Consider the following 23,162-nt stretch of genomic DNA (forward strand, 5'->3'; position numbering starts at 1 on the left):
CCATAGCATGACTCTGCCACCATGCTTCACTGTAGGGATGGTGCCAGGTTTCCTCCAGACATGACGCTTGATATTCAGGCTAAAGAGTTCAATCGTGGTTTCATCAGACCAGAGAATCGTGTTCCTCATGGTCTGAGTCCTTTAGGTGCCTTTTGGCAAACTCCAAGAGGGCTGTCATGTGCCTTTTACTGAGGAGTGGCTTCCGTCTGGCCACTCTACCATAAAGGCCTGATTGGTGGAGTGCTGCAGAGATCGTTGTCCTTCTGGAAGGTTCTCCCATCTCCACAGAGGAACTCTAGAGACCATCATGTTCTTGGTCATCTCCCTGACCAAGGCCCTTCTCCCCCAATTGCTCAGTTTGGCCGGGCGGCCAGCACTAGGAAGAGTCTTTGTGGTTCCAAACATCTTCCATTTAAGAATGATGGAGGCCACTGTGTTCTTGGGGACCTTCAATGCTGCAGAAATGTTTTTGTACCCTTCCCCAGATCTGTACCTCGATACAATCCTGTCTCAGAGCTCTACAGACAATTCCTTCGATCTCATGGCTTGGTTTTTACTCTGACATGCACTGTCAACTGTGGGACCTTATATAGAGAGGTGTGTGCCTTTCCAAATCATGTCCAATCAATTGACTTTACCACAGGTGTACTCCGATCAAGTGGTAGAAACATCTCAAGCATGCTCAATGGAAACAGGATGCACCAGATCTCAAATTTCGAGTCTCATAGCATAGGGGCTGAATACTAATGTAAATAAGGTATTTTTGCTTAAAAAAAAAAAAGATAAAATATGCAAAACAAATGGGAAACACCTGTTTTTGCTTTGTCATTATGGGATATTATGTGTAGTGGCTGAGGATGTTTTTTATGTCATCCATTTTAGAATGAGGCTGTAACGTAACAACATTACGAAAAAGTAGAGCGGTCTGAATACTTTCAGAATGCACAGTATATCTAAAATATATATATATATATATATAAATAAATAAAAAATAAAAATATATAAATAAATAAATATATACATTTGAAGAAAAAATATAAATATATAATATAAAATATATATATATATATATAAATATAAATATATAATATAAATATATATATATATATATAAATATAATATATATATATATAATATATAATAATAAATATATATAAAAATAATATATAGATAAATAAATATATATAAATAATATATAACATCCAAATACATCCATAATATATAAATCGAAAACAGATTATTGATGAAGGATATAAGGAGGCTATATAACTGTGCAGCTCAACAGAAGGGCTATAGTTAATAAATATTATATCCATATAATAAATAAATATATAAAATATAAATATATAATATAAATATATATATATAAATATAAATATATATATATATATAAATATATATAAATAAATATATATAAATAAATATATATAAATACAATTATATATATATACAGTGCAGCTCAACAGAAGGATATAGTTATATATATATATTTATACAGTGCAGCTATAACAGATTTATATATTTATATATTTATATATATATATTTATACATAAGGGCTACAGTTAGTATACTTCTACAGTCCAGCTCAACAGAAGGACTACAGTTAGTCGACTTTATAGTGCAGCTCAATAGAAAATAAATAATAATTCAAAAATAAATAAAAATATATATAGATAGAAGATAGATACAATAAATAAATAAATAATGCTCCAGCATCCAACAGATCCAGGACGACAGGCCAGGGGTCGAAAACAGATTATTGATGACAGAAGGACTACAGAGGCTGACGAAGTCCAGCTCAACAGAAGGGCTACAGTTAGTCGACCTACAGTCCAGCTCAACAGAAGGGCTACAGTTAGTCGACCTACAGTCCAGCTCAACAGAAGGACTACAGTTAGTCGACCTACAGTCCAGCTCAACAGAAGGACTACAGTTAGTCGACCTACAGTCCAGCTCAACCGAAGGACTACAGTTAGTCGACCTACAGTCCAGCTCAACAGAAGGACTACAGTTAGTCGACCTACAGTCCAGCTCAACTGAAGGACTACAGTTAGTCGACTTCTACAGTCCAGCTCAACAGAAGGGCTACAGTTAGTCGACCTACAGTCCAGCTCAACAGAAGGGCTACAGTTAGTCGACTTCTACAGTCCAGCTCAACAGAAGGACTACAGTTAGTCGACTTCTACAGTCCAGCTCAACAGAAGGACTACAGTTAGTCGACCTACAGTCCAGCTCAACAGAAGGACTACAGTTAGTCGACTTCTACAGTCCAGCTCAACAGAAGGACTACAGTTAGTCGACTTCTACAGTCCAGCTCAACAGAAGGACTACAGTTAGTCGACTTCTACAGTCCAGCTCAACAGAAGGGCTACAGTTAGTCGACTTCTACAGTCCAGCTCAACAGAAGGGCTACAGTTAGTCGACTTCTACAGTCCAGCTCAACAGAAGGGCTACAGTTAGTCGACTTCTACAGTCCAGCTCAACAGAAGGGCTACAGTTAGTCGACTTCTACAGTCCAGCTCAACAGAAGGCTACAGTTAGTCGACTTCTACAGTCCAGCTCAACAGAAGGCTACAGTTAGTCGACTTCTACAGTCCAGCTCAACAGAAGGGCTACAGTTAGTCGACCTACAGTCCAGCTCAACAGAAGGGCTACAGTTAGTCGACCTACAGTCCAGCTCAACAGAAGGGCTACAGTTAGTCGACTTCTACAGTCCAGTTCAACAGAAGGGCTACAGTTAGTCGACCTACAGTCCAGCTCAACAGAAGGACTACAGTTAGTCGACCTACAGTCCAGCTCAACAGAAGGACTACAGTTAGTCGACTTCTACAGTCCAGCTCAACAGAAGGGCTACAGTTAGTCGACCTACAGTCCAGCTCAACAGAAGGGCTACAGTTAGTCGACCTACAGTCCAGCTCAACAGAAGAGCTACAGTTAGTCGACTTCTACAGTCCAGCTCAACAGAAGGGCTACAGTTAGTCGACCTACAGTCCAGCTCAACAGAAGAGCTACAGTTAGTCGACTTCTACAGTCCAGCTCAACAGAAGGACTACAGTTAGTCGACCTACAGTCCAGCTCAACAGAAGGGCTACAGTTAGTCGACCTACAGTCCAGCTCAACAGAAGGGCTACAGTTAGTCGACCTACAGTCCAGCTCAACAGAAGGGCTACAGTTAGTCGACTTCTACAGTCCAGCTCAACAGAAGGGCTACAGTTAGTCGACTTCTACAGTCCAGCTCAACAGAAGGGCTACAGTTAGTCGACTTCTACAGTCCAGCTCAACAGAAGGGCTACAGTTAGTCGACTTCTACAGTCCAGCTCAACAGAAGGGCTACAGTTAGTCGACTTCTACAGTCCAGCTCAACAGAAGGGCTACAGTTAGTCGACTTCTACAGTCCAGCTCAACAGAAGGGCTACAGTTAGTCGACCTACAGTCCAGCTCAACAGAAGGCTACAGTTAGTCGACCTACAGTCCAGCTCAACAGAAGGGCTACAGTTAGTCGACCTACAGTCCAGCTCAACAGAAGGGCTACAGTTAGTCGACCTACAGTCCAGCTCAACAGAAGGGCTACAGTTAGTCGACCTACAGTCCAGCTCAACAGAAGGGCTACAGTTAGTCGACTTCTACAGTCCAGCTCAACAGAAGGACTACAGTTAGTCGACCTACAGTCCAGCTCAACAGAAGGGCTACAGTTAGTCGACCTACAGTCCAGCTCAACAGAAGGGCTACAGTTAGTCGACTTACAGTCCAGCTCAACATGGTGCATAAAATAACACACAACTCGTCGTGACCTTGACACGAATGGGGTACGGCAGCCGACGACCTTACAGAGTTCCACTTCTGAGAGAATGCCAAGAGTGTCATCAACGCAACGCTGTCATCAACGCAACGCTGTCATCAACGCAAAGGGTGGCTACTTTGAAGAATCTAAACTCTCAAATATATTTTGATTTGTTTAACACTTTTTTGGTTACTACATGATTCCATATGTGTTATTTCATAGTGTTGATGTCTTCACTATTATTCTACAATGTAGAAAATAGTAAAAATAAAGAAAAACCCTTGAATGAGAAGGTGTGTCCAAACAGACTGGTACTGTGTGTATATAAACACTTTCTGTTGTTTTATAAATCCATATTTGGAGTCAAATATCGATATAATATCATCCAAAAATATCACGATATGTCTATCAACTCCATTCCCCCCCATCAATAATTAAGACGGTTTAAACCTCTGCAGCCCCCTGGTCCCTGTGTGTGTACTGTTGTCGTCTGGTGGACATCTGTTAGGAAGATTATCAACTGTGATTCTTGCATTTCGGACATCATCAAGGGCGTAGGCAACAAGGACGTAGGCAACAAGGACGTAGGCAACAAGGACATAGGCAACAAGGACATAGGCAACAAGGACATAGGCAACAAGGACATAGGCAACAAGGACATAGGCAACAAGGACATAGGCAACAAGGACATAGGCAACAAGGACATAGGCAACAGGACATAGGACAAGGATAGGCAACAAGGACATAGGCAACAAGGACATAGGCAACAAGGACATAGGCAACAAGGACATAGGCAACAAGGACATAGGCAACAAGGACATAGGCAACAAGGACATAGGCAACAAGGACATAGGCAACAAGGACATAGGCAACAAGGACATAGGCAACAAGGACATAGGCAACAAGGACATAGGCAACAAGGACATAGGCAACAAGGACATAGGCAACAAGGACATAGGCAACAAGGACATAGGCAACAAGGACATAGGCAACAAGGACATAGGCAACAAGGACATAGGCAACAAGGACATAGGCAACAAGGACATAGGCAACAAGGACATAGGCAACAAGGACATAGGCAACAAGGACATAGGCAACAAGGACATAGGCAACAAGGACATAGGCAACAAGGACATAGGCAACAAGGACATAGGCAACAAGGACATAGGCAACAAGGACATAGGCAACAAGGACATAGGCAACAAGGACATAGGACAAGGCAACATAGGACATAGGCAACAAGGACATAGGCAACAAGGACATAGGCAACAAGGACATAGGCAACAAGGACATAGGCAACAAGGACATAGGCAACAAGGACATAGGCAACAAGGACATAGGCAACAAGGACATAGGCAACAAGGACATAGGCAACAAGGACATAGGCAACAAGGACATAGGCAACAAGGACATAGGCAACAAGGACATAGGCAACAAGGACATAGGCAACAAGGACATAGGCAACAAGGACATAGGCAACAAGGACATAGGCAACAAGGACATAGGCAACAAGGACATAGGCAACAAGGACATAGGCAACAAGGACATAGGCAACAAGGACATAGGCAACAAGGACATAGGCAACAAGGACATAGGCAACAAGGACATAGGCAACAAGGACATAGGCAACAAGGACATAGGCAACAAGGACATAGGCAACAAGGACATAGGCAACAAGGACATAGGCAACAAGGACATAGGCAACAAGGACATAGGCAACAAGGACATAGGCAACAAGGACATAGGCAACAAGGACATAGGCAACAAGGACATAGGCAACAAGGACATAGGCAACAAGGACATAGGCAACAAGGACATAGGCAACAAGGACATAGGCAACAAGGACATAGGCAACAAGGACATAGGCAACAAGGACATAGGCAACAAGGACATAGGCAACAAGGACATAGGCAACAAGGACATAGGCAACAAGGACATAGGCAACAAGGCAACAAGGACATAGGCAACAAGGACATAGGCAACAAGGACATAGGCAACAAGGACATAGGCAACAAGGACATAGGCAACAAGGACATAGGCAACAAAAAGGCAACAACATAGGCAACAAGGACATAGGCACAAGGACAAGGCAACAAGGACATAGGCAACAAGGACATAGGCAACAAGGACATAGGCAACAAGGACATAGGCAACAAGGACATAGGCAACAAGGACATAGGCAACAAGGACATAGGCAACAAGGACATAGGCAACAAGGACATAGGACATAGGCAACAAGGACATAGGCAACAAGGACATAGGCAACAAGGACATAGGCAACAAGGACATAGGCAACAAGGACATAGGCAACAAGGACATAGGCAACAAGGAAGGACATAGGCAACAAGGACATAAGCAACAAGGACAACAACAAGGATAGGCAACAAGGACATAGGACAAACAAGGTTAGGCAAAAGGACATAAGCAACAAGGACATAGGCAACACGTAGGCAACATAGGCAACAAGGACGTAGGCAACAAGGACATTAACAACAAGGACGTAGGCAACAAGGACAGGCAACAAGGACGTTTTAAAAGGCCGTAGGCAACAAGGACGTAGGCAACAAGGACGTAGGCAACAAGGACGTAGGCAACAAGGATGTAGGCAACAAGGACATAGGCAACAAGGACATAGGCAACAAGGATGTAGGCAACAAGGATGTAGGCAACAAGGATGTAGGCAACAAGGATGTAAGATTTACATGTAAAAGGCTACATATTCCACAGCCTATCAGAGGGGGGGAAATGACTGACATCAGTCGACTTTTCAAATCAATGTGAAAACGGGTATTAAATAGCATCTAGATGACCCAGATTGGATTATAATGCCATTTGAAGGATACAGCTTCAGGCATCTCTCCCAGCATGACTACTTTCCATTAGGGACAAATTAACTCACAACCTCTCTGTTAGTCAGGAACCATTTGGACAACGACTAACATGAGGGACAATCACAGCGACACACACACATTTAAAATGTCCTCTTCGATCGACCGTCTGTTCAAAATGTGGCCTGCCGGAGTAACACAGTCATCATTCCCAGGACTACATTAGGCCACATTAACTCAACCTCTGTTTTGGACAATCACACACACTTTTAAAATGCCCTCTTAGTACCACAGGAGTCCACAGGCTTGGTCAACACTAGATGGGATGTTATAAAGGACTACAGGCTTGGTCAACACTAGATGGGATGTTATAAAGGACTACAGGCTTGGTCAACACTAGATGGGATGTTATAAAGGACTACAGGCTTGGTCAACACTAGATGGGATGTTATAAAGGACTACAGGCTTGGTCATCACTAGATGGGATGTTATAAAGGACTACAGGCTTGGTCAACACTAGATGTTATAAAGGACTACAGGCTTGGTCAACACTAGAGATGTTATAAAGGACTACAGGCTTGGTCATCACTAGATGGGATGTTATAAAGGACTACAGGCTTGGTCATCACTATGGGATGTTATAAAGGACTACAGGCTTGGTCAACACTAGAAGGGATGTTATAAAGGACTACAGGCTTGGTCAACACTAGATGGGATGTTATAAAGGACTACAGGCTTGGTCAACACTAGATGGGATGTTATAAAGGACTACAGGCTTGGTCAACACTAGATGGGATGTTATAAAGGACTACAGGCTTGGTCAACACTAGATGGGATGTTATAAAGGACTACAGGCTTGGTCAACACTAGATGGGATGTTATAAAGGACTACAGGCTTGGTCATCACTAGATGGGATGTTATAAAGGACTACAGGCTTGGTCAACACTAGATGGGTTATAAAGGACTACAGGCTTGGTCAACACTAGATGGGATGTTATAAAGGACTACAGGCTTGGTCAACACTAGATGGGATGTTATAAAGGACTACAGGCTTGGTCAATACTAGATGGGATGTTATAAAGGACTACAGGCTTGGTCAACACTAGATGTTATAAAGGACTACAGGCTTGGTCAACACTAGATGTTATAAAGGACAAAGTGGCAGTAAAGTGACATTATCATTGAAACAGATATGAGTCATTTCCTGTCTGTCAGAGTGAGCTAGAGACAGCCAATAGGATCTACCTCCTGGCAGACAGACCAGTCTCTTCTCTTCTTCTCTCCTCCTGTCCTATTCTCAGAGGGCTTTGTACGTGTGTGTGGGTGGGGGGAAGGGGGGTTGACACACTCATGCAGAAAGCAAGATGTGTGTGGGTGTGGCCACGCTCCCATCTCCCAGTAGACAGTCAGTGTTCAGTAAACACACAGGCTGAACATGCAGTGCAGAGTCAGTCAGTCAGCCAGTCAGCCAGTCAGCCAGTCAGCCAGTCAGCCAGTCAGCCAGCCAGTCAGTCAGTCAGCCAGCCAGTCCGTCCATCCTCACCTGGTCCTGCCACAATACAACACCACCTTTCCATCCCTTCCTGTTACCACACTTTCTGTGGTTATATTTACATACTTGATTTAAAAAAATTCAAACCAGGAAATCAAACCAATGTAAAATGCAGCATGTGATTGTAGTGTGGGTGTGTGTGTGGTACCTGTAGGACTCCATGTGGGAGAGAGTGCACACACACACACACACTTTCATTCTATTTCAGCACAGCTTTATTGATAAGTACCCAGAGGGCGATAGGCATCACTCCACAGGGCAGCAGAGATGTTTTCATATTCCATCCCTACTAAGGTATCCTGGCAGGAAATAGATCTATACTAGCAGGACATAGATCTATACTAGAAGGTATCCTAGCAGGACATAGATCTATACTAGGAGGACATAGATCTATACTAGGAGGTATCCTAACAGGACATAGATCTATACTAGGAGGACATAGATCTATACTAGGAGGACATAGATCTATACTAGGAGGTATCCTAGCAGGACATAGATCTATACTAGGAGGACATAGATCTATACTAGGAGGACATAGATCTATACTAGGAGGACATAGATCTATACTAGGAGGACATAGATCTATACTAGGAGGTATCCTAGCAGGACATAGATCTATACTAGGAGGACATAGATCTATACTAGGAGGTATCCTAACAGGACATAGATCTATACTAGGAGGACATAGATCTATACTAGGAGGACATAGATCTATACTAGGAGGTATCCTGGCAGGACATAGATCTATACTAGGAGGACATAGATCTATACTAGGAGGACATAGATCTATACTAGGAGGACATAGATCTATACTAGGAGGACATAGATCTATACTAGGAGGTATCCTAGCAGGACATAGATCTATACTAGGAGGTATCCTAGCAGGACATAGATCTATCCTAGGAGGACATAGATCTATACTAGGAGGTATCCTAGCAGGACATAGACATAGATCTATCAAGGATACAAGGAGGTATCCTAGCAGGACATAGATCTATACTAGGAGGTATCCTAGCAGGACATAGATCTATACTAGGAGGTATCCTAGCAGGACATAGATCTATCCTATCAGGACATAGATCTATACTAGGAGGTATCCTAGCAGGACATAGATCTATACTAAGAGGACATAGATCTATACTAGGAGGTATCCTAGCAGGACATAGATCTATCCTATCAGGACATAGATCTATACTAGGAGGTATCCTAGCAGAACATAGATCTATCCTAGGAGGTATCCTAGCAGGACATAGATCTATACTAGGAGGTATCCTAGTAGGTCATAGATCTATCCTAGGAGGTATCCTAGCTGGACATAGATCTATCCTAGGAGGTATCATAGCAGGACATAGATCTATACTAATAGGTATCCTAGCAGGACATAGATCTATACTAGCAGGACATAGATCTATACTAGGAGGTATCCTAGCAGGACATAGATCTATACTAGCAGGACATAGATCTATACTAGGAGGTATCCTAGCAGGACATAGATCTATACTAGCAGGACATAGATCTATACCAGGAGGTATCCTAGCAGGACATAGATCTATACTAGCAGGACATAGATCTACACTAGGAGGTATCCTAGTAGGTCATAGATCTATCCTAGGAGGTATGATAATGTTCCATTTACTCCATTATAATGAGCCTGTCCTCCTATAGCTCCTCCCACCAGCTCCTCTGTTGTATATGTGTGTGTGTGTTTATCCAAGCAGGGAATGTCCTCCTATAGCTCCTCCCACCAGCTCCTCTGTTGTATATGTGTGTGTGTTTATCCAAGCAGGGAACGTCCTCCTATAGCTCCTCCCACCAGCTCCTCTGTTGTATATGTGTGTGTGTTTATCCAAGCAGGGAATGTCCTCCTATAGCTCCTCCCACCAGCTCCTCTGTTGTATATGTGTCCCACCAGCTCCTCTGTTGTATATGTGTGGTTTATCAAGCAGGGAATGTCCTCCTATAGCTCCTCCCACCAGCTCCTCTGTTGTATATGTGTGTGTGTTTATCCAAGCAGGGAATGTCCTCCTATAGCTCCTCCCACCAGCTCCTCTGTTGTATATGTGTGTGTGTTTATCCAAGCAGGGAACGTCCTCCATAGCCCCACCAGCTCCTCTGTTGTATAATGTGTTTAACAAGCAGGGAAGCTAATGCTGCTGTTAGCTTGCTGTTATTTGCATATCTCATGGCTTTGATCTGCCTCCCAGCGATATGGAGCGTTCTTGGTGTGTGTCTGTTCCTCACAGCGTTCTGGGTGTGTGTCTGTTCCTCACCAGCGTTCTGGGTATGTGTGTGTGTGTATCCAAGAGTGTGTTCTGTGGCTCTCGTAGGGTGCTGATTATGTGTGTCTGTTCCCACAGCGTTCTCTGTGTGTGTGTGTGTGTGTGTGTGTCCAAGTGTGGGTGTGTCCTGTGTGTTCTGTCTATGGCTCTAGCATACAGTGCTGATTATGTATGTCTGTAGCTCACAGCAGAGGGCTGAGCAGTGAAAACATTCTTAGGTAAGATGAAAGAGAAGAATTAGACATCTTATTAAACTTTCATGATCTGGTCTGACAAATCAGTGTGGAAACCATGCTCCTCCTCTTAAAACACACACACACACACACAGTTCCTGTTCATACACACGCTCACAAATGCACCGCAGACACACACCTCTCATGTTAGATCTGTCAAGCATGCACACTTCCTCACGTTCACACACTACAGTACTCACACTACAGTACACACTACAGTACACACTACAGTACACACTACAGTACTCACACACCCTTCACACTAAATCTGTGCATGCACACTTCCTCACGTTCACACACTACAGTACACACTACAGTACACACTACAGTACACACTACAGTACACACTCAGTACACACTGGCTACACACTACAGTACTCACACTACAGTACACACTACAGTACACTACAGTTACAGTACACACTACAGTACTCACACTACACACTACAGTCACAGCAGTACACACTACAGGGCACAGCAGTGAAAACATTCTTACAGTAAGATGAAAGAGAAGAATTAGACATCTTATTAAACTTTCATGACACTACAGTCTGACAAACACACTACAGTAAACCATGCACCTCCACACTACAAACACTACACACACACACAGTTCCTGTTCATACACACGCAGTACACAAAGCACAGTACACACACTCACACACACCTCTCATGTTACACACTGTCACAGCATGCACACACTCACAGTACACACTACAGTACACACTACAGTACACACTACAGTACACACTACAGTACTCACACACCCTTCACACTAAATCTGTCAACAGCCGGTTCAGAGAATAGTAGTTCAGTTGGCTGGATTAATGCATTCACTGAATCTCTCCTCACTCTCTTTCCTTACGCCCCGCTACCTCTCGCCCCCGCTACCTCTCGCCCATGCTACCTCTCGCCCCCGCTACCTCTCGCCCCCGCTACCTCTCGCCCCCGCTACCTCCCGCCCCCGCTACCTCCCGCCCCCCTCCGCCCCCTCTTCCTCTCGCCCCCGCTACCTCCCCCCCCCGCTACCTCCGCCCCCGCTACCTCTCGCCCCCTCTTCCTCTCGCCCCCGCTACCTCTCGCCCCCCGCTACCTCTCGCCCCCTCTACCTCTCGCCCCCTCTACCTCTCGCCCCCGCTTCCTCTTGCCCCTTCTACCTCTCGCCCCCTCTACCTCTCGCCCCCTCTTCCTCTGCCCCCTACCTCTTCCTCTCGCCCCCTACCCCGCCCCTCTTCCTCTCGCCCCCTCTTCCTCTCGCCCCAGTTCTTGTACTACAGAACATTAAAGGTGAATACACAAAGTTCTAGAGCAACTACAGACAGACGCTAGGACAGACGGACGCTAGGACAGACGGACGGACGACGCTAGGACAGACAGCTAGGACAGACAGACGCTAGGACAGTCAGACGCTAGGACAGTCAGACGCTAGGACAGTCAGACGCTAGGACAGACAGACGCTAGGACAGACAGACGCTAGGACAGACAGACGCTCATACAGACGGACGCGCGGACAGACGGACCGCTCGGACAGACACTAGACAGACGGACGCTCAGACAGACGCACCGCTAGGACAGACACTAGGACGGACAGACGCTCAGACAGACAGACCGCTAGGACAGACGGACCGCTAGGACAGATGGACCGCTAGGACAGACAGACGCTAGGACAGACGGACGGACGCTAGGACAGACGGACGGACGCTAGGACGGACAGCAATGGGCCATTGAGCTAATAATGTCATCAGGATTATTGTCCTCAAAGAAATTAAATCCTTCCTAATAAATTCACTGTCCTGATAATCCTAATCTGAACTGTAATCTGCTTGGAAAAATACCCTTTATGCAGATCACTGTTGTGCTGTTTTCAACAGGGGCAGGCGCACAGACACAGAAAGACCTGACCTTTTGAACAAGATGGCGCTGACAGACACAGAAAGACCTGACCTTTTGAACAAGATGGCGCTGACAGACACAGAAAGACCTGACCTTTTGAACAAGATGGCGCTGACAGACAGAAAGACACCTTTTGAAAGACGCTGACAGACACAGAAAGACGTGACCTTTTGAACAAGATGGTGACAGACAGAAAGACCTGACCTTTTGAACAAGATGGTGCTGACAGACCTGACCTTTTGAACAAGATGGGCTGACAGACCTGACCTTTTGAACAAGATGGCGCTGAGACACAGAAAGACCTGACCTTTTGAACAAGATGGCGCTGGCAGACGCAGAAAGACCTGACCTTTTGAACAAGATGGCGCTGGCAGACGCAGAAAGACCTGACCTTTTGAACAAGATGGCGCTGACAGTCTCCCTGTTTCTATCTCCTAGCCAACTACCTAGAAGCATTTCTCTGCACCTGCTGTAACATCTGATAGACAGAGTACACAACCAATACACTTTGATTTAGCATTCAGTCTGGCTGGACCCAGATATAGCACACACACACACACACACACACACACACACACACACACACACACACACACACACACACACACACACACACACACACACACACACACACACAACCTTTTACATTACCTCTGTCTGGAGCCAGCTATAATAGATATTACATCTGTCTGTACACACACACACACACACACACACACACACACACACACACACACACACACACACACACACACACACACACACACGTTATCCATGCCCACAACATTCAAAAACACAGGGCAGACATGGAGATAAATAAGACCAACTACAGTAGTCTCTCAACACAGCCACACCACATCAGTCAGATGGGCAGAGAACACAGTGTAATATATAGGAGCAGAACAATTACATGACAGATGACAAGAGTAGCTGAACCTGAGGCTGTCACATGGAGGCCATTTGTATAGTGTTTTCGGATCTACGCCCCCCAACTGGTGCGGCTCATTTACAGGTCAGTGGGTAATGAGCTCTCCTCTAGAGAACCAGGTCTGTCTGTCCGTCTCTCCTCTAGAGAACCAGGTCTGTCTGTCTGTCTGTCTGTCTGTCTGTCCATCTGTCCGTCTGTCCGTCTCTCCTCTAGAGAACCAGGTCTGTCTGTCTGTCTGTCCGTCTCTCCTCTAGAGAACCAGGTCTGTCTGTCTGTCTGTCCGTCTCTCCTCTAGAGAACCAGGTCTGTCTGTCTGTCTGTCCGTCTCTCCTCTAGAGAACCAGGTCTGTCTGTCTGTCTGTCTGTCCATCTCTCCTCTAGAGAACCAGGTCTGTCTGTCTGTCTGTCTGTCCGTCTCTCCTCTAGAGAACCAGGTCTGTCTGTCCGTCTCTCCTCTAGAGAACCAGGTCTGTCTGTCCGTCTCTCCTCTAGAGAACCAGGTCTGTCTGTCTGTCTGTCTGTCCGTCTCTCCTCTAGAGAACCAGGTCTGTCTGTCTGTCTGTCTGTCTGTCTCCTCTAGAGAACCAGGTCTGTCTGTCGTCTCTCTAGAGAACCAGGTCTGTCTGTCTGTCTCTCCTCTAGAGAACCAGGTCTGTCTGTCTGTCTGTCTAGAGAACCAGGTCTCTCCTCTAGAGAACCAGGTCTGTCTGTCCGTCTCTCCTCTAGAGAGCCAGGTCTGTCTGTCCGTCTCTCCTCTAGAGAACCAGGTCTGTCTGTCTCTCCTCTAGAGAACCAGGCCTGTCTGTCCGTCTCTCCTCTAGAGAACCAGGTCTGTCTGTCTGTCTGTCTGTCTGTCCGTCTCTCCTCTAGAGAGCCAGGTCTGTCTGTCCGTCTGTCTGTCCGTCTCTCCTCTAGAGAACCAGGTCTGTCTGTCCGTCTGTCTGTCCGTCTCTCCTCTAGAGAACCAGGTCTGTCTGTCTCTCCTCTAGAGAACCAGGCCTGTCTGTCCGTCTCTCCTCTAGAGAACCAGGTCTGTCTGTCTGTCTGTCCGTCTCTCCTCTAGAGAACCAGGTCTGTCTGTCTGTCTGTCCGTCTCTCCTCTAGAGAACCAGGTCTGTCTGTCCGTCTCTCCTCTAGAGAACTAGGTCTGTCTGTCCGCCTCTCCTCTAGAGAACCAGGTCTGTCTGTCCGCCTCTCCTCTAGAGAACCAGGTCTGTCTGTCCGTCTCTCCTCTAGAGAACCAGGTCGGTCTGTCCGTCTCTCCTCTAGAGAACCAGGTCTGTCTGTCCGTCTCTCCTCTAGAGAACCAGGTCGGTCTGTCCATCTCTCCTCTAGAGAACCAGGTCGGTCTGTCCGTCTCTACTCTAGAGAACCAGGTCGGTCTGTCCGTCTCTCCTCCAGAGAACCAGGTCTGTCTGTTCGTATCTCCTCCAGAGAACCAGGTCTGTCTGTTCGTATCTCCTCCAGAGAACCATCTCCTCCAGAGAACCAGGTCTGTCTGTCTGTTCGTCTCTCCTCCAGAGAACCAGGTCTGTCTGTCCGTCTCTCCTCTAGAGAACCAGGTCTGTCTGTCCATCTCTCCTCTAGAGAAGCAGGTCTGTCTGTCTGTCCATCTCTCCTCTAGAGAAGAAGGTCTGTCTGTCCGTCTCTCCTCTAGAGAACCAGGTCTGTCTGTCCGTCTCTCCTCTAGAGAACCAGGTCTGTCTGTCTGTCCGTCTCTCCTCTAGAGAACCAGGTCTGTCTGTCTGTCTGTCTGTCTGTCCATCTGTCCGTCTGTCCGTCTCTCCTCTAGAGAACCAGGTCTGTCTGTCTGTCTGTCCGTCTCTCCTCTAGAGAACCAGGTCTGTCTGTCTGTCTGTCCGTCTCTCCTCTAGAGAACCAGGTCTGTCTGTCTGTCTGTCCGTCTCTCCTCTAGAGAACCAGGTCTGTCTGTCTGTCTGTCTGTCTGTCTGTCTGTCTGTCTGTCCATCTGTCCGTCTGTCCGTCTCTCCTCTAGAGAACCAGGTCTGTCTGTCTGTCTGTCCGTCTCTCCTCTAGAGAACCAGGTCTGTCTGTCTGTCTGTCCGTCTCTCCTCTAGAGAACCAGGTCTGTCTGTCTGTCTGTCCGTCTCTCCTCTAGAGAACCAGGTCTGTCTGTCTGTCTGTCCGTCTCTCCTCTAGAGAACCAGGTCTGTCTGTCTGTCTGTCTGTCCGTCTCTCCTCTAGAGAACCAGGTCTGTCTGTCCGTCTCTCCTCTGTCTGTCTGTCCGTCTCTCCTCCTAGAGAACCAGGTCTGTCTGTCTGTCTGTCCGTCTCTCCTCTAGAGAACCAGGTCTGTCTGTCCGTCTCTCCTCTAGAGAACCAGGTCTGTCTGTCTGTCTCTCCTCTAGAGAACCAGGTCTGTCTGTCTGTCTGTCCGTCTCTCCTCTAGAGAGCCAGGTCTGTCTGTCCGTCTCTCCTCTAGAGAACCAGGTCTGTCTGTCTCTCCTCTAGAGAACCAGGCCTGTCTGTCCGTCTCTCCTCTAGAGAACCAGGTCTGTCTGTCTGTCTGTCTGTCTGTCCGTCTCTCCTCTAGAGAGCCAGGTCTGTCTGTCCGTCTGTCTGTCCGTCTCTCCTCTAGAGAACCAGGTCTGTCTGTCCGTCTGTCTGTCCGTCTCTCCTCTAGAGAACCAGGTCTGTCTGTCTCTCCTCTAGAGAACCAGGCCTGTCTGTCCGTCTCTCCTCTAGAGAACCAGGTCTGTCTGTCTGTCTGTCCGTCTCTCCTCTAGAGAACCAGGTCTGTCTGTCTGTCTGTCCGTCTCTCCTCTAGAGAACCAGGTCTGTCTGTCCGTCTCTCCTCTAGAGAACTAGGTCTGTCTGTCCGCCTCTCCTCTAGAGAACCAGGTCTGTCTGTCCGCCTCTCCTCTAGAGAACCAGGTCTGTCTGTCCGTCTCTCCTCTAGAGAACCAGGTCGGTCTGTCCGTCTCTCCTCTAGAGAACCAGGTCTGTCTGTCCATCTCTCCTCTAGAGAACCAGGTCGGTCGGTCTGTCCATCTCTCCTCTAGAGAACCAGGTCGGTCTGTCCGTCTCTACTCTAGAGAACCAGGTCGGTCTGTCCGTCTCTCCTCCAGAGAACCAGGTCTGTCTGTTCGTATCTCCTCCAGAGAACCAGGTCTGTCTGTTCGTATCTCCTCCAGAGAACCAGGTCTGTCTGTTCGTATCTCCTCCAGAGAACCAGGTCTGTCTGTCTGTTCGTCTCTCCTCCAGAGAACCAGGTCTGTCTGTCCGTCTCTCCTCTAGAGAACCAGGTCTGTCTGTCCATCTCTCCTCTAGAGAAGCAGGTCTGTCTGTCTGTCCATCTCTCCTCTAGAGAAGAAGGTCTGTCTGTCCGTCTCTCCTCTAGAGAACCAGGTCTGTCTGTCCGTCTCTCCTCTAGAGAACCAGGTCTGTCTGTCTGTCCGTCTCTCCTCTAGAGAACCAGGTCTGTCTGTCCGTCTGTCCGTCTCTCCTCTAGAGAACCAGGTCTGTCTGTCCGTCTGTCCGTCTCTCCTCTAGAGAACCAGGTCTGTCTGTCTGTCCATCTCTCCTCTAGAGAAGCAGGTCTGTCTGTCCGTCTCTCCTCTAGAGAACCAGGTCTGTCTGTCCGTCTCTCCTCTAGAGAACCAGGTCTGTCTGTCTGTCTGTCCGTCTCTCCTCTAGAGAACCAGGTCTGTCTGTCTGTCTGTCTCCTCTAGAGAACCAGGTCTGTCTGTTCGTCTCTCCTCCAGAGAACCAGGTCTGTCTGTCCGTCTCTCCTCTAGAGAACCAGGTCTGTCTGTCCGCCTCTCCTCTAGAGAACCAGGTCTGTCTGTCCGCCTCTCCTCTAGAGAACCAGGTCTGTCTGTCCGTCTCTCCTCTAGAGAAGCAGGTCTGTCTGTCCGTCTCTCCTCTAGAGAAGCAGGTCTGTCTGTCTGTCCGTCTCTCCTCTAGAGAAGCAGGTCTGTCTGTCCGTCTCTCCTCTAGAGAAGCAGGTCTGTCTGTCCGTCTCTCCTCTAGAGAACCAGGTCTGTCTGTCCGTCTCTCCTCTAGAGAACCAGGTCTGTCTGTCCGTCTCTCCTCTAGAGAACCAGGTCTGTCTGTCCATCTCTCCTCTAGAGAAGCAGGGTCTGTCTGTCCATCTCTCCTCTAGAGAAGCAGGTCTGTCTGTCTGTCCGTCTCTCCTCTAGAGAACCAGGGTCTGTCTGTCCGTCTCTCCTCTAGAGAACCAGGTCTGTCTGTCCGTCTCTCCTCTAGAGAACCAGGTCTGTCTGTCCGTCTCTCCTCTAGAGAGCCAGGTCTGTCTGTCCGCCTCTCCTCTAGAGAACCAGGTCTGTCTGTCCGCCTCTCCTCTAGAGAACCAGGTCTGTCTGTCCGCCTCTCCTCTAGAGAACCAGGTCTGTCTGTCCGCCTCTCCTCTAGAGAACCAGGTCTGTCTGTCCGCCTCTCCTCTAGAGAACCAGGTCTGTCTGTCCGTCTCTCCTCTAGAGAACCAGGTCCGTCTGTCTGTCCATCTCTCCTCTAGAGAACCAGGTCTGTCTGTCCATCTCTCCTCTAGAGAACCAGGTCTGTCTGTCCATCTCTCCTCTAGAGAACCAGGTCTGTCTGTCTGTCTGTCTCTCCTCTAGAGAACCAGGACTGAGACACTGTGCCTGTCCACACTGCCTGTCCCCACTGCCTGTCCGTCTCTCCTCTAGGGAACCAGGACTGAGGCACTGTGCCTGTCCCCACTGCCTGTCCCCACTGCCTGTCCGTCTCTCCTCTAGGGAACCAGGACTGAGGCACTGTGCCTGTCCACACTGCCTGTCCACACTGCCTGTCCCCACTGCCTGTCCCCACTGCCTGTCCGTCTCTCCTCTAGGGAACCAGGACTGAGGCACTGTGCCTGTCCACACTGCCTGTCCACACTGCCTGTCCACACTGCCTGTCCACACTGCCTGTCCCACTGCCTGTCCGTCTCTCCTCTAGGGAACCAGGACTGAGGCACTGTGCCTGTCCCCACTGCCTGTCCCCACTGTCTGTCCCCACTGCCTGTCCACACTGCCTGTCCACACTGCCTGTCCACACTGCCTGTCCCCACTGCCTGTCCCCACTGCCTGTCCATTTGTCTGGTTTCTCTGTATGTCCAGACACTATTTCTTGGCCTTAACACTGAAAGACCATGTTTGCTTTGCTCTGTTAATGTGATCCGGAGGTTCAGTACGAACGTTGTGACGCAATAGCAGAGCCTCCAGATGCTAAAATCAAGCTCACCACGCACCTCCCAAATTGCGTAGCAATGCGGAGGGCTCCGTATCAGAGTTTATGTTAGGAAAATGTGGAGCCGGACATTTCACCAGTAACATTTTAAATTCACCGGACCCATATGCATTGAGTGTGTAACCTGATCAAGGCGTCCACCCACAGTGCTCAGAAATCACATTTAGATTAAGGTCATTCATATTAACAGAACATGCAAGTCGAGGACACATCGATGTGTGGTCCTTCTTACTGAATTCTGATGTGCACTTTGAACATGTTACAATAATTGTCCACATTTACTTTTCCTCAGGTCAACAAAACGAGTAACGAACAGCTAAATCACTAGCCTTTGTCAATATACTATAGTAGAAAAGTTGACCTATTCTATTGGTCAGGTTGTGGAGAAATACATAGCCCATTACATAACAGACTCTGGGACAGTTGTGGGACGATAGATCCCAGATTCATACAACCAGTAAGGCCTGGGATACATAAAACCACCATGTTAAAGAGCAAATGAGTCTGATGCAACAGATCTGAGCGTTCAGCTTAAAATGTTGATCAATTATTATTTCTTCACATTATAAGTGCAGTAAGGCAGTAGGCCACACTAGGCAGTAGGCCGCACAAGGCAGTAGGCCGCACAAGGCAGTAGGCCACAAGGCAGTAGGCCGCACAAGGCAGTAGGCCACAAGGCAGTTGGCCATGCGGGAATGTTCGTACCATAATGCAATTAGCAGGAAAACCCCCGTTGTCAAAATGACACTGCACATACGAGCTGTTTCATGTGACAGATAAAATATCTGTTCCAAATGTAGAAAGAGATGAGATCTAATAGGCTAACTTGAAGCAAGGTAAGACACGTTCAGTATGTATCAATGACTCTCTGAGGTCATTAAAGATCCCATGGCACTTATCGTAAGAGTAGGGGTGTTAACCCGGTGTCCTGGCTGAATTCCCAATCTGGTCCTCAAACCATCACGGTCACCTAATAATCCCCAGCTTCCAATTGGTTCATTCATCCCCCTCCTCTCCCCTGTAACTATTCCCCAGGTCGTTGCTGCAAATGAGAACATGTTCTCAGTCAACTTTACCTGGTAAAATAACGGATAAATAAATAAATTCAAACGTTCAGGTTTCAAACTATTAAGTATAAAATGTTTTCTAGATGCGTTCTGACTCCAGCTCATTGCAATGTGGTGTGACGCGCTGATGAGGCCGGCCTTCCATTGGCGTCTGATCTTTAAAAGCACCACAAGATGCAGTAACAGCAGCTCTTGAGGTTTCTGATGGATTTTCCACTCGAAGTCTCTGTCTGTACGGTGTAATAATATACTGTGCACGCGTCAATTTCATTCCACTAAATTATGCAAATTAACCTATAGACCGATAAGCAAATGTATTTACAATGACTGGTATTTCCATCAATGAAGAGGCTAAAAGGCATTCTTTTCTTCTTCTCACGAACAGTTGGCCCAGCGACAGTTTTATTTAAAATCGGCTTTAAAAAGAACTGTAATCAGACAAAAGCCGGCTATTTTGGGCTAATGGAAACTCTGCGTTGACATGATTGGTTGACGGTAGGTGTCAACACAAACTCACTTTCTTGACAACTTCACAACAGCTCTGCTCCGCAGTATGAATGCCTTGACGTGTGCATGGCTGTGAATGTGTTAGGGTCAGTTAGCGTGTCGTGCTAACCTCTGTAGAGCAGCAGCACCATGTTAGGGTCAGTTAGCGTGTCGTGCTAACCTCTGTAGAGCAGCAGCAGCGTGTTAGGGTCAGTTAGCGTGTCGTGCTAACCTCTGTAGAGCAGCAGCACCGTGTTAGGGTCAGTTAGCGTGTCGTGCTAACCTCTGTAGAGCAGCAGCACCATGTTAGGGTCAGTTAGCGTGTCGTGCTAACCTCTGTAGAGCAGCAGCACCGTGTTAGGGTCAGTTAGCGTGTCGTGCTAACCTCTGTAGAGCAGCAGCACCGTGTTAGGGTCAGTTAGCGTGTCGTGCTAACCTCTGTAGAGCAGCAGCACCGTGTTAGGGTCAGTTAGCGTGTCGTGCTAACCTCTGCAGTGCAGCAGCACCAGGCATTAGCTACCTCAGAGGAATAAGAAACCGGCAGGAAGGCAGTAATGTTAAGTAATGCATGAATAAGCTTCATCCTCTATCTGGTCTTTACTCTCAAGTCTTGGTAATGTTTTAGTTGACTCGCCACTGACGCCATATTCCCCATACAGTATATAACACAGAGAGATCAGTCAGGAGCATATTCCCCATACAGTACATAACACAGAGAGATCAGCCAGGAGCATATTCCCCATACAGTACATAACACAGAGAGATCAGCCAGGAGCATATTCCCATACAGTATATAACACAGAGAGATCAGCCAGGAGCATATTCCCCATACAGTACATAACACAGAGAGATCAGACAGGAGCATATTCCCCATACAGTACATAACACAGAGAGATCAGCCAGGAGCATATTCCCCATACAGTACATAACACAGAGAGATCAGCCAGGAGCATATTCCCCATACAGTACATAACACAGAGAGATCAGTCAGGAGCATATTCCCCATACAGTACATAGCACAGAGAGATCAGACAGGAGCATATTCCCCATACAGTACATAACACAGAGAGATCAGCCAGGAGCATATTCCCCATACAGTACATAACACAGAGAGATCAGCCAGGAGCATATTCCCCAGCATATTCCCCAGTGACAGTACATAACACAGAGATATAGGATAGGATATATGTCAGAGAGCTTGATGAACTAGTAGGGGATCCAACTGCTTAGGGAACAAGACAGTTTCAGGATGGTGTGTTTAGTTGTTCTAAGTATATGACTATATCATGGAGAGAGAGAGAGAGAGAGAGAGACTCCCAGCCATATATATTAAGCAGCATATGGGGCTGGAACTGTGATATAGTATAAAGACTTTTGGTCATGTCATATTTGTATTCTGTAGGCAATCTCTGCACAATACATACCTGTACAGATACAATCTCTGCACAATTACATACCTGTACAGATACAATCTCTGCACAATACATACCTGTACAGATACAATCTCTGCACAATACATACCTGTACAGATACAATCTCTGCACAATTACATACCTGTACAGATACAATCTCTGTACAATACATACCTGTACAGATACAATCTCTGCACAATACATACCTGTACAGATACAATCTCTGCACAATTACATACCTGTACAGATACAATCTCTGCACAATACATACCTGTACAGATACAATCTCTGCACAATTACATACCTGTACAGATACAATCTCTGCACAATACATACCTGTACAGATACAATCTCTGCACAATACATACCTGTACAGATACAATCTCTGCACAATACATACCTGTACAGATACAATCTCTGCACAATACATACCTGTACAGATACAATCTCTGCACAATTACATACCTGTTCAGATACAACCTGTACATACCTGTACAGATACAATCTCTGCACAATACATACCTGTACAGATACAATCTCTGCACAATTACATACCTGTACAGATACAATCTCTGCACAATACATACCTGTACAGATACAATCTCTGCACAATACATACCTGTACAGATACAATCCCTGTATTGACCATTGGTCGGTCAATAGGGTTATTAGCTGGTGGTTTTAGGTCTGTTTGCTGTCTAGCAGTGTGTCAGTGAGAGAACAACCTGACCTACATTCTACAATCTAGATTAGAACCTTGAACCATTCTAAAGTGATTCCAGAACCATTCCAGTTGTATTCCTAAAAAAACCACCATCAGATTACACACCCCATTTAACAATCAAATGTGGGGCTTTAACTTTGGGTGAGAGAACACTGTCACTGTAAATGAGTTGCAATATATAATCAGTAAATCTAAAGGTGAGCTGTGACTGCTGGCGGCACAGTTCAATGAACCAACAGCTCAACAATACCAGTACTGAAGTCATAAAGCAGACGAATCAGGACTTTACCTGGCTGAGCAGACAGGCAGCCTGGAACATTCCTTAAATACCTGACGAGAGGGAACTATTTGAATGTTGCTGCACCTGTTCCAGATATGAAAACACATGAAATAGTCGCTGCGCAGGCACACACACACACACACAGTCCGGAGAACTTTAAGAAACAGAATATATTTGTCCTGGGATATGTTCAGTGCACTAGTCACAGTGGCTGATGAAGTGTGTGACAAACCTGCCGCAGTGGGAGAAAGCAGAGCCTCTTTCCACAGTGACGATAGCACAGGGACATTTTCAGAGGTTCTCCAGGGACAATACTGTTGTGTAAACATGCACAAAAAAATGATCCCGTCTCGAGTGCTAACTACGTGGTGCATGACCCTCCACCTGACAGTTGCCCCCCTCTAAGCAGGACGGTGTAGACAGGAGTGTTTGTATTGGTAATAGCTGAAACAGAATAGTTATCCT

General features: G+C 46.6%; 1 protein-coding gene across 1 annotated transcript in view; it reads right to left on the reverse strand.

Moving 5' to 3' along the window:
• LOC112241721 (homer protein homolog 2-like) overlaps positions 1–22,819 on the reverse strand; it is a 61,208-nt gene extending 38,389 nt beyond the window's left edge. Inside the window, exon 1 of the mRNA XM_042313938.1 lies at positions 22,707–22,819. Coding sequence (XP_042169872.1) covers positions 22,707–22,804 — 98 coding nt within the window. The 5' untranslated portion in view covers positions 22,805–22,819. The remainder of the gene's footprint in view (positions 1–22,706) is intronic.
• Between the last annotated feature and the right edge of the window lie 343 nt (positions 22,820–23,162).

This window comes from Oncorhynchus tshawytscha, unplaced genomic scaffold (assembly GCF_018296145.1).
Source record: "Oncorhynchus tshawytscha isolate Ot180627B unplaced genomic scaffold, Otsh_v2.0 Un_contig_9329_pilon_pilon, whole genome shotgun sequence".
NCBI classification, from domain to species: Eukaryota; Metazoa; Chordata; class Actinopteri; order Salmoniformes; family Salmonidae; genus Oncorhynchus; species Oncorhynchus tshawytscha.